The sequence below is a fragment of the Chiloscyllium plagiosum genome, chromosome 6 (assembly GCF_004010195.1).
Source record: "Chiloscyllium plagiosum isolate BGI_BamShark_2017 chromosome 6, ASM401019v2, whole genome shotgun sequence".
Classification (NCBI taxonomy): Eukaryota; Metazoa; Chordata; class Chondrichthyes; order Orectolobiformes; family Hemiscylliidae; genus Chiloscyllium; species Chiloscyllium plagiosum.
Window position 1 is genome coordinate 73,467,259 of NC_057715.1, and position 13,230 is coordinate 73,480,488.

The following is a 13,230-nucleotide window of genomic DNA, read 5'->3' on the forward strand; positions in this document are numbered from 1 at the left end:
AGGAGCAGGCAGGTGGGACTAGTTTAGTTGGGGATTATGTTTGGCATGGATTGGTTGGACCGAAAGTTTCTGTGCTGCCTGACTCTATGACTCTATGAGAAGAACGTGGGGCCAACAAGGACATGGCAACTCTCAATGCAGTGGGCTCAGTAGGTTTATGGGGAGCTTTAACTGTTATACAACGAGTCTGAATAGAAATGGGGAAGCCTTAAAGGTAATCAGGAATGCAGGGACAGGAGCACAAAAGGAAATATGGTGGATGGGGGTATTGTCCTTCTCGTCAACAGAGGTGAAAATCACTCACAAGAATACAAAGTTGAAAACTGGTCATCTTCTGACCAAACCCCAAATGTAACAATGGAGACAAAGTCCTGTGGTGTATCCACTAGAGAAGGTGCAAATCTTGACCTACTCTTGGGAAATAAGGCAGGGCAGGTGACTGAGGTGTCAGTGGGGAAGCATTTTTGGGCCAGCGACCACAATTCTATTAGATTTAAAATAATGATGGGAAAGGATAGACCAGATCTAAAAGTTGAAGTTCTAAATTAGAGAAAGGCCAATTTTGATGGTATCAGGCAAGAACTTTCAAAAGCTGACTGGGGGCAGATGTTTGCAGGTAAACGGATGGCTGGAAAATGGGAAGTCTTCAGAAATTAGATAACGAGAGTCCAAAGACAGTATATTCCTGTTATGTTGAAAGGAAAAGGTTGGTAGGTATAAGGAATGCTGGATGATTAAAGAAATTGAGGATTTGGTTAAGAAAAAGAAGGAAGCATATGTCAGGTATAGACAGGATAGATCGAGTGAATCCTTAGAAAAGTATAAAGGAAGTAGGAGTATACCTAAGAGGGAAATCAGGAAGGCAAAAAGGGGACATGAGATAGTGTTGGCAAATAGAATTAAGGAGAATCCAAATGGCTTTTACAAATATATTAAGGACAACAGGATAACTAGGGAGAGAATAGGGCCACTCAAAGATCAGCAAGGTGGCCTTTGTGTGGAGCCACAGAAAATGGGAGAGATACTAAATGAATATTTTGCATCAGGATTTACTGTGGAAAAGGATATGGAAGATATAGACTATAGGGAAATAGATGGAGGAAGTGTTGGATGTCTTGAAACAGTTAAAGGTGCATAAACCCCCAGGACCTGATCAGGTGTACCTGAGAACTCTGTGGGAGGCTAGAGAAGTGATTGCTGGGCCTCTTGCTGAGATATTTGTATCATCGATAGTCACAGGTGAGGTGACGGAAGACTGGAGGTTGGCAAACGTGGTGCCACTGTTTAAGAAGGGTGGTAAAGACAGGCCAGGGAACTATAGATCAGTGAGCCTGACCTCAGTGGTAGGCAAGTTGTTGGAGGGAATCCTGAGAGACAGGATGTACATGTATTTGGAAAGGCAAGGACTGATTAGGGATAGTCAACATGGCTTTGTGCATGGGAAATCGTGTCTCACAGACTTGATTGAGTTTTTTGAAGAAATAACAATGAAGATTGAGGAGGGCAGAGCAGTAGATGTGATCTATATGGACTTCAATAAGACACTCGACAAGGTTCCCCATGGGAGACTCATTAGCAAGGTTAGATCTCATGGAATAGAGGGAGAACTAGCCATTTGGACACAGAACTGGCTCAAAGGTACAAGACAGAGGGTGGTGGTGGAGGGTTGTTTTTCAGACTGGAGGCCTGTGACCAGTGGAGTGCCACAAGGATTGGTGTTGGGTCCTCTACTTTTTGACCTTTATATAAATGATTCAGATGCGAGCATAAGAGGTACAGTTAGTAAGTTTGCAGATGACACCAAAATTGGACACGTAGTGGACAGCAAAGAGGGTTACCTCAGATTACAGCAGGATCTGGACCAGATGGGCCAATGGGCTGAGAAGTGGCAGATGGAGTTTAATTCAGATAAATGCGAGGTGCTGCATTTTGGGAAAGTAAATCTTAGCAGGACTTATACACTTAATGGTAAGGTCCTAGGGAGTGTTGCTGAATAGAGAGACCTTGGAGTGCAGGTTCATAGCTCTTTGAAAGTGGAGTCGCAGATAGATAGAATAGTGAAGGCGGCATTTGGTATGCTTTCCTTTATTGATCAGAGTATTGAGTACAGGAGTTGGGAGGTCATGTTGCGGCTGTACAGGACATTGGTTAGGCCACTGTTCGACTGTTGCGTGCAATTCTGGTCTCCTTCCTATTGGAAAGAAATTGTGAAACTTGAAAGGGTTCAGAAAAGATTTGCAAGGATGTTGACAGGATTGGAGGATCTGAGCTACAGGGAGAGGCTGAACAGGCTGGGGCTGTTTTCCCTGGAGCGCAGGAGGCTGAGTGGTGACTTTATAGAGGTTTACAAAATTATGATGGGCATGGATAGGATAAATAGACAAAGTCTTTTCCGTGGGGTCGGGGAGTTCGAACTAGAGAGCATAGGTTTAGGGTGAGAGGGGAAGATATAAAAGAGACCTAAGGGGCAACTTTTTCACGTAGAGGGTGGTACGTATATGGAATGAGCTGCCAGCGGATGTGGTGGAGGCTGGTACAATTGCAACATTTAAGAGGCATTTGGATGGGTATATGAATAGGAAGGGTTTGGAGGGATATGGGTTGGGTGCTGGCAGGTGGGACTAGATTGGGTTGAGATATCTGGTCGGCGTGGACAGGTTGGACCGAAGGGCCTGTTTCCATGCTGTACATCTCTATGACTCCATGATGCCATATTATGAAAATTAAATGATAAGTTATGAGTGTTATGTTGGCAATCTTCTGAACCATGAGAAAATTGATGGTGTTCTCCTTGGTATCTGGGAAGATTACTGAACATAAGGTGCAAAGTCACCATTAGATCTTCTAAATCCTGATACAGGTGTCCCCCACCATCCCAAAGTAGAGCGTTCCTATGAAACCATTCGTAAACCAAAATGGAGTAAAAGGAAGAAGCAATTAGCATTACTTCATATGGGAAAAATGTTTGAGCATTCCCAGACCTAAAACATAACCTACCAAATAACATATAAAACCTAAACTAATACTAACATATAGTAAAGGCTGTTGGAGGTTGGGGTGGTGGGAGGTACTGGATACCTGAGGACACATCTTGCTAACGGATGTACACAATAAATCAAGATAAAGCACAGATGTTCACAGACACAGTTCAAAGCTATGGCAGCTTGATGCTGAGTGTAGTCCCTGGGGAAGGCTCTGGTGACACCACTCACGTTTTTATAAAAGCGAAAATCCTCTTTCGGTTAGCAGAAACAGGTACTAAAGTAGGTCTTTCGTAAAAGCGAATTGGCATAAAGCGAATGTTCGAAAAACTGGGGATTCCTGTATACTGAAGTTTAATTTGTAAAGTATTGTCTAACGTTATTTCAATGAAACAATATTTGGTCAAAAAAACCAATGTTATTTATCTATATTTATAGTTGACAGTTATTTCAAAGATAAAAGTACTTTCGTTTCAAAACTACTTGATTTGTAAAGATTTCGCATGTTATTTAGCTTGCATCAAATTTGAGAAACATGCCGTACAGGTAATCACAAAAATCAAACATTTGCATGGAGATCGTTTGAAAAATAATTTCACTTTTTAGCACCAGCAGTACTTAGCACTTCTTACAGAAGTTAATTTTTAACTTCTTGTTTTTAATAACACCATAGGTAATACAGAATAATCCCTTTGACAAAGAAAATCAGTGAGAGTACTTGAAGTTATTAAAAAGGAATATTTTACTGTCGCTAAGAATATTTTTATACCAATTACCTCTCATTTAGGTTTACCACATTTTAATTTGCTGCTGCAACTCTATGAGCACAAAATGTATCAGATGTAGATGACTGTGGATAACTGTCATCAAAATTGGCTTTAAAATGATGTATATAATGATTATAGCCAAAACCCAAAATAGTAAAGAAGGTGACGTAGTATTAAGTATTAACCGTTTCTCACAATGGGAGCAGAGTAAAATTTCGGGTGCAGATTCTTAAATTAAAATTGGGTCCAGATCTTCCAATAAGACAAGTTATTTCAGCAGCACAGATGAGAGATGCCCCGAAACAGCCGGCTTCATGGAATCACGGGAAGATGAAACTTCTGATGGGCAACTGTCCAGCAACTCAGAAAAGGTTTCTAACTCTGAATCACAGTTGAAGACTTCAGAGAGTTCCAACTCACTTAGCAAAGGAAACATTAGAGAATTTAAAAACTACTCCAAACATCTGGCTAACCACAAAACTGACACCCAATTCACAATTCAACTCTCTACTATCCTCCCACCTGAACCTCCAGGGACTTCAGCCACCAGTCTCACCCAAACAAGTCCCACTATTCCTGGCACAAACACACAACTCTGGTCCCATCCTGACAGCCACAACTCTCCATTCCCATCCTCCACCTATATTCCTGATTATCTTCTTTCAGGGGATGTCCAAGTGGCTTTAGGAACTTTATATAGGGTATGTGACAGCAACTGGTGCAAGGGAGAGTGTGGTTTCAGCATCAATGTTCTCTGCCGCTGTTGTGTAAATTTCTGGGCTTGACCTCTGGGAAGTCAAGAACATTCTCAGCAGCACTAGAGAATATAAATGAACAATTTATCCCTTCAATTTCTCACCAAGAATATCTCAATACTGTTAACCATGCTGAAACTTGGTAGAACATGAAGAGAAAACAGTAGGAAAGGTGGCCCTCCCTCTCTCTTAATAAATGTTACTGAATTTTCAAAAACATTTCCTAAATGTGAAAGACTAGAATAATTATCAATGAGACTAAGACAGAAGAAAATATTTTGCAAATTACTATGTTAAGATATTCTATTAAGGTACCAAAACATTATTTAAAAAATTGCAAACATCATTCAGCTTTAAGAATCAATGAATAAGTTAGTCTTGAAACTGAAGCATATTTCTGAAATTCTTAATGTTCTGTGTCACAAGAACAATTAAATGGACACAGGGAGAACTAGTCATTTGGATACAGAACTGGCTTGAAGGTAGGTACACAGGGTGATGGTGGAGAGTTGCTTATCAGACTTGAAACCTGTGACCAGCACTGTGCTACAAGAATCAGTGCTGGGTCAACTGCTTTTTGTCATTTACATGAATGATTTGGATGTGAATATAGGAAGTATATTTAGTAAGATTGCAGATGACACCAAAATTAGACGTGTAGTGGACAGTCAAGAAGGTTATCCCAGAGTACAATGGGATCTTGATCAGATGCGCCAATGGGCTGAGGAGTGGTAGATGAAGTTTAATTTAGATAAATGTGAGGTGCTGCATTTTGGAAAGGCAAATCAGGACAAGATGTATACACTGAATGGTAAGGTCCTGGGGAGTGTTGCTGAATAAAGAGACCTTAGAGTAGAGTTTCATAGTTTCTTGAAAGTGAAGTTGCAGGCAGACAGGATAGCGAAGGCGGCGTTTGGTATGCTTTCCTTTATCGGTCAGTGCATTGAGTGTAGGAGTTGAGAGGTCACGTTGCAGCTGTACAGACATTGGCTCAGCCACTTTTGGAATACTGCATTCAATTCTGGTCTCCCTGTTATATAAAGGATGTTGTAAAACTTGAAAGGGCTCAGAAAAGATTTACAAGGATGTTGACAGGGTTGGAGGGTTCAAGCTATAAGAAGAGGCTGAATAAGCTGGGACTACTTTTCCCTAGAGTGTCAGAAGCTGAGGAGTATGCTTATAGAGGTGTATAAAATCATGAGGGACATAGATAGGATGAATAGGCAACATAGGGTAGCACAATCCAAAACTAGAGGGCAAAGATTTAAGGTGAGTAGGGAAAGATTTGAAAGGGACCTAAGGGTCAACATTTTCATGTAAAGGATGGTGGTATATGGAATGAGCTGCCAGAGGAAGTGGAGGAGGCTGGTCCAATTATATTTAAAAGGCATCTGGATGGGTATATGAATCGGAAGGGTTTACAGGGATATGGGCTAAATGTTGGCAAATGGGACTAGATTAATTCAGGATATCTGGTCGGCATGGACAAGTTGGACCGAAGGATCTGTTTACAGAGGAACCCCGATTATCCAAATGAGACTGGTGGGCATTATTTCATTCGGATCATCGATTAAATGCCTTTTCTCTGGGCTTCGGAGTTTTTAAAGTCTGCTCCTCCAGGAGGTAAGGCAGCATTTCAGCTCGCGAGACCCTACCCACATCACCGACTGACACCACCTCCAGAACCCTGTCCCGCCCCCAAACCCCATTCAACACTCCCCCACCTACCCCGCCCACAAACCCATTCAACACCGCCTCCCACTCTGGGGCAGCCAGACAGTACACCAACAGGACTGCTGCTGCAGCTGCCCTTTTGGGGTAAGTCTCCAAATAGTGTGCGCGCGCGCGCGCGCACACGCACGCACGCACACACACACACACACACACACACACACACACACACACACACACACACACACACCTGTGTACTGCAACCTTTTGACCGGTTTCACCCTTCCCCCGTACAGGGCAATGGGTGGGGTGGGGAATAGGGTACACCCGTGTAAAACTCCAGGGAAAGTGTGGGGGGAGAGAGAGAGAGAGGGCAGGAGGTCAGTCATTTGGAGATGGTGCCTGTTTAATCACTGTAAACAAAAAATGTGATGACTGTTGGAAACATGCCTTTGATGTACGTTTCTATCAGGACCTTGAGATCTCCTTCGGATAATCCGACTTTCAGATAATTGGTATTCAGATAATCGAAGTTCCTATGTGCATGCTGCACAGCTCTATGACTATTCCTGCTACTCCTGTCCATATATATGTCTTACCTTAAAGTAGATAGGAGCCATGTCTCCCACTTCTTTTGGTAGAGGAATGCATTCATAGACCATATGAAAACGTTTCTTTAAATGCATATTGGTTTCAAAAAAGACACAGTCGAGTCCTTTGTCTTCTAACATTTTCACCAAGGCTTTTCGAAACAGCTGTCAAAAAGACATATAATTTAGTCCTGTGCCTTGACAGAGGAAACAAATTAATTTTAAAACCATCTAAAAACAAAATCCTGCATCAGAATCCAGGTTAATCTATTTTTAAAAAATCCAGGATCCACTTTGATTAGGGTAGGAAACGTTAACCAATTTACCCCGTTCTCATTTGATGTCAGAATGTCTAAACCATTTTTGAATGGCATCAGTTATCTCTATGCAGAGTCAGAGCTTTGTATCATATTACATTTCTTTCAGTCTGCATGATTTTTAAAAATTTGTTTAAGGGCTGTAATTTTCATATCTCAGTTGACTCCCATCAGGAGCAGGAAGCCAATGCTATTCACCCATGTACAGGCCTAAATGCCCCTTAATGAGGTGACCAAAGTATCGCCCTCCCCCAACATCCTACAGTAAAGGTCTTCTTCAACAGCATTGATTTTCAAATTGATACCTCAGAGCACAAGAAATCTTTCAACAGATTCCAAGATACAATAGAATAGTATGACACAGAGGAAGCAACTCAGTTTATACCATTCTTTTCAGGAACAATCTATTTAAGTCCAAGCCCTCACTTTTTTTTCCATATTGCTGCAACTTATTTTCTCGTACACTGGAGATGAACGTAGGTGGGGCATCACTTCCTGACTCCTTGCCTCTATTTATAAAGCCCAGAATTTCATATGCCTTATTAACTGTTTTGTTAACTTGTCCTGCCAACCTGATTCTTTCTTCTTCTCGCACCACTTTTTAAACTGCCCCATTCAGAACATAGCATCTTTCACTGGATTGCAGTAATTCATCATGCTTCAAGTGATCAGGTAGAGTTCTAGACCTTCACACCCTCAGGTCACATACTACAATGCAGTGATGACATCACAAGCATGTACCTTAAAGATACAGATATCTTGACCATATGATATTAAAGTAAAACGATTTTTTTTCACCAGTTAATTTTGTATTCATGCTGCATCAGGTGAAAGGTCACAGATCTGAATAGGCAACTACATCTCTCTCCACAGATCTGTCAGACTTGCTGAATATTTCAAGCATTTTGTTTTTGTTTAGACAAACAAAATTCGTCCTCAACAAATCTCTCTTTTTGTGCAAGTTTGTTGAGTTAGATGGTCATTTTCTCTTGTACTATCGTTTCCAGAAGCACTCCTGCTACCAATGCTAAACTGACTGGCCTGCATTGACTGGTTAATCCTTCTTCCCTCTCTTAAACAAGGATGTAATATCTGCTATATTCTAGTGCTTCAGCACAAACACTGCATCTAACAAGGATTTGAAGATTGTGGCCAGTGTCTCCAAGATCTGGATGCTTACTTTTCACAGCAACTAGAAAAGATCCCAACCAGATTAGATCGCCAACCTTAAAGTTCAATAATAAAGCATCTCATTAACTGTAGGATCTTCCTGTACAGTATATCAGCAAATCATCCATTTCAATATTATTTGCAACTGTAATGGATAATGAAATTTATCATTTTTATAAAGTCCTGATAATATAATGTTAAATCCAGCAGTGCTTGTGGCCTATGCTATTCTTCAATTAATCTACTTAATTTTCTGGATTAAATTCAGCAATATCTCCTTTCTCATTCAGCAGGAAACATACTGGTTAAAAAAAATGTTCCTGGAGATGCTAATGTTGACATCAAAATAACACCAACTGAAAAAATCTGGGCTACAATAATTTGCTTTGGCAGGTTCCACAAGTGATGGTCATCTTCTAAACCCCTGAAGATATAGGAGCTTTAGCAAAGGCTGCCAAAAACTGGACGCTAGGTATCAGCAGGGTATTCAGCCTCTGGGAATATCACAATCCATGCATATGCAATGTCTGCAATAATTTTGGTCTAATGACTAGAAGCTGAAAGTCTGGTAATTTCCCATTCCCAGACCAGTTGAAGTCAGCTAACTAATTCCCAGAACCTCTTGGCCCATATGGTTAAGCTTCTCCCCACTTTAATCTGTTGTGCCAGTGGAGAAAATGTAGTGCATCAACAGCAAACAAGTTTTGATTTACAGCTTTAATTAGCTGACCTGGAACATTCCTTTTAAAACTATCAAGGGAAATTTACAAATTAAACCCTGTCTCCTCATCAATTTTGTTGCATTCTTTGATAGTTATCATTCATAACCTTCTCAGCAAGCTTTCAAATTCAGTCTTATAAACCTGTTCAAAAATGTTAATTTAAGTGATTACCAGAATAGTCAAATTTACTTTTCAAATCAAGCTCATTTCAGCACAATACCTTTGCTGTTAATAAGTCTAATGCATCTTTTTTTGGTTATTCACCTCACGAGAATAAGATTTGCAAGTAAACCAAGCCAGCAATTCATCTTTTTTTAAAGTGCCCTACCATGTCTTAGAATATTGATATTTGTTTCAAATTAAACTAAGAGCCATGTTTCAATATAATATCATTGTTAGAAAAGTACTTTAATTTAGGTAAAATAATAATTTACAGTTTTATTCTGACCTGCACTTCTTCCCAGATATCTTCATCCAGTATGGTACCTGCAGTGTGGTGCTGGAGAGGTACTATTTGGCAGTGACCTTCAGTCATTGACTGGTAATTGGGCAGACACAGGTATACCTATGGATTAGAGAAAGGCCTGAATTCATATAATGAAATCGACACAATATTCCATTGTAAGTTCCATTTGCAAAATAAATAAATGTGTCATATAATTTATTGGTCTAGATCAAGGCATATTTCAAAAGAAATTCTAAAAGCATTGCTAACATATTTTACCATACAGCTTATTGACCAGACATGAAGTGTAGAGATTTTCAAGTAAATTTGCAGCAATTACAATGCAATACTACAGTACACTGCATTGGCACAAACATAATGCTTGATTTTGTAATTAATGGCAAAACATAGCACTCAATGTTCATTGCATTGAGACATTCACACAATCTTTGTGGGTTTACAAATGGCAATTTGCAGTTATTATATAATCAAAACAAGGCTATTCTATCAAGGCTGGGCAGCCTGCATGAACAGGGAAAATGATGAAATGTCTCAAGTAATCAGATTAAAGAATCCTGACTGAGGCACATAAATCGAAAGCAAGTGGCAGCTTGAATACTAAATATGAAAAATGAAATAAAAAGGGAAGGAAAAGGGACAGAGTAAGAGACAGTGAGATTGATAAAAGAAACAAAAAGAAAAGTTGATAAAAATATTATTTAAACATTTCTAACTTTGCATTTAATCTCTCATATACTTTCACATAATATTAAAATACATAACATTTGAATGGGCAAGCCCTCAGTATTTCTTGGATGTGTTTGGTGGGTATCTAATGGTCAATTATCACATGTTTATGTTCCTATCTGCTTGAGTGCTAAATCTTCTGACAAGAAACTGTTAGAATAAAGGTTTTGGTGAATCAGGACAACATCAGTCGCAACTTGCTAATTTTAATACAATTCTTCATGTGAAAATGCTGGATATCACTACTCAAATTAGACATTAATCATGTTTGTACTCAGTGTCTCACTAATATTCTTGTTGGAAAATCCATACCATTCTCCGTCCTAGATACAGCAAAAATACATATCCATTCTTTAGAAATGTGTTTAGTTTCAATTCAACAAAGGCACAGGGGAGATTTTCGATGTTGGCACAAAAGTAAGCAGAAGAGCATAAAATTACCAAGCAATCTTCTAATACACAATATTCTGAACAAAATCTGGAAACAGAGATTGTCAGAGTAGGAACTGACTATATGCTATTCACTTTCTGAGAACAAACAAGTGGTCAGGTCAAAGGGTATTTATTGAGCACAGACAAATACAACATAGAATAGTACAGCACAGTACAGGCCTTTTGACCAGTGATGTTGTGCCGATCTTTTATCCTACTCTAAGATCAAAGTAACCGACATACCCTTCATTTTACTATCAACCATGTGCCCATCCAAGAGTCACTTAAATGTCCCCAATGTATCTGACTCTACTACCAACGCTGACAGTGCATTCCACACACCCAGCAATCCCTTTGTAAAAAACCGGCCTCTGACATCTCCCCTAAACCTTTCTCCAATCACTTTAAAATTATGCCACCATGTGATAGCCATTTCTACTCCCAGAAAAAGTCTGACTATTCACTCTATCTTTGCCACTCATCACCTTGTACACCTCTATCAAGTCACCTCTCGTCCTTCTTCACTCCAATGAGAAAAGCCCTAGCTCCCTCAGCCTTTCTTCATAAGACATGCCCTCCAGTCCACGCAGCATCCTAGTAACTCTCCACTGCACCCTCTCTAAAGCTTTCACATCCTTCCAATAATGAGGCGACCAGAAGTGAACACAATAATCCATGTGTGGTCTAACCAGGGCCCTATAGAGCTGCAGCATAACCTCATGGCTCTTAAACTCAATTTCCCTGCTAATGAAAGCCAACACACCATACGCCGTCTGAACAACCCTATCAACTTGGGTTGCAGCTTTGCTGGATCTATGGACAGCGACCGCTAGATCCCTCTGTACCTCAACACTGCCAAGAATTCTACCATTAACCCCATATGCTGCACTCAAATTCAACCTTCCAAAATGAATCACTTTACAGTTATCCAGGTTGAACTCCATTTGCCACTTATCAGCCCAGTTCTGCATTCTGTTAACGTCCCATTGCAACCTACAACAGCCCTCCTCACTATCCACAACTCCACCAACCATTGTGTCATCAGCAAACTTATTAGCTGAACCTTCCACTTCGACATCCAAAAGAATTCAAAAAAATCGCAAACAGCAGAGGTCCCAGAACAGATCCCTGCGGTACACCATCGGTCACAGAGCTCCAGGCTGAATACTGTCCATCTACTACCACCCTTTGTCTTCTACTGGCTAGCCAATTCTGTATCCAGACAGCCAAATCCCTCTGTTTCTCATGCCTCCTTACTTTCTGAAAGAACCTACCATGGGGAACCTTATCAAACACCTTGCTAAAATCCATGCACACCACATCCACTGCTCTACCTTCATTAATGTGTTTTGTCACATCCTCAAAGAATTCAATAAGGCTTGTGAGGCATGACCTGCCCCTCACAAAGCCATGCTGACTATCTGTAACCAAACTATGGTTTTCCAAGTAATCATAAATTCTATCTTTCAGAATCCTCTCTAATAATTTGCCTACCACAGACGTAAGACTGACTGGCGAGTAATTCCCAGGAATATCCCTATTCCCTTTCTTGAACAAGGGAATAACATTTGCCACCCTCCAATCATCTGGCATATGACAGTGGACAGTGATGATGCAAAGATCATTGGCAAAGGCACAGCAATCTCTTCCCTTGTTTCCTGTAGTAACCTTGGGTATACCCCGTCTGACCAAGAGGATTTATCTATCCTTATGTTTTTCAAAATTTTCAGCACATCCTCCTTCTTAAATTCAACCTGCTTCAGCATATCAGCCTGCTTCACACTGTCCTCACAAATGACAAGGTCCCTCTCAGTACTGAATTCTGAAGCAAAGTATTCATTAAGGATCTCCCTTACTTCCTCCGACTCCAGGTACAAGTTCCCTTCACATCCCTTGTTACCCAAGGTTCCTTCATCTTACCATTCCTTCCTTGCCTCAGTGGGACAAAACTATCAAGCAGTATCAAGCAAATGCTCCCGAAACCACATTTAGAGTCATACAGATGTACAGCACAGAAACAGACACTTTGGTCCAACTTGACCATGCCAACCAGATATCTCAACTCAATCTAGTCCCACCTGCCAGCACCCGGCCCATATCCCTCCAAACCCTTCCTTTTCACATTCCCATCCAGATACCTTTTAAATGTTGCAATTGTACTAGCCTCCATTACTTCCTCTGGCAGCTCGTTCCATACACATACCACCCTCTGCGTGAAAAAGTTGTCTCTTTTATATCTTTCCCCTCTCAACCTAATCTATGCCCTCTAGTTCTGGACTCCCCCCACCCCAGGGAAAAGACTTTGGCTATTTACCCTATCAATGCCCCTCATGATTTTATAAACCTCTTTAAGGTCACTCCTCAGCCTCCAATGCTCCAGGGAAAACAGCCCCAGCCAATTCATCTTCTCCCTATAGCTCAAATCTTTCAACCCAGGGAACATCCTTGTAAATCTTTTCTGAACCCTTTCAAATTTCACAACATCTTTCCGATAGGAATATTCCAACAGTGGCCTAACCAACGTCCTGTACAGCCACAACATAACCTCCCAACTCCTGTACTCAATACTCTGACCAATAAAGGAAAGCATACCAAATGCCTACTTCACTATCCTATCTACCTGTGACTCGACT

At 40.6% G+C, this 13,230-nt stretch overlaps 1 protein-coding gene across 3 annotated transcripts in view; it reads right to left on the reverse strand.

The window, feature by feature from the left end:
* Positions 1–13,230, reverse strand: part of cwf19l2 (CWF19 like cell cycle control factor 2) — a 137,794-nt gene that overhangs the window by 10,368 nt on the left and 114,196 nt on the right. For all 3 annotated transcript variants that reach the window (XM_043691833.1, XM_043691831.1, XM_043691830.1), the window contains exons 14-15: positions 9,422–9,538; positions 6,774–6,929 (exon numbers count right to left, since the gene is read on the reverse strand). In XM_043691833.1, coding sequence (XP_043547768.1) covers positions 6,774–6,929; positions 9,422–9,538 — 273 coding nt within the window. The remainder of the gene's footprint in view (positions 1–6,773; positions 6,930–9,421; positions 9,539–13,230) is intronic.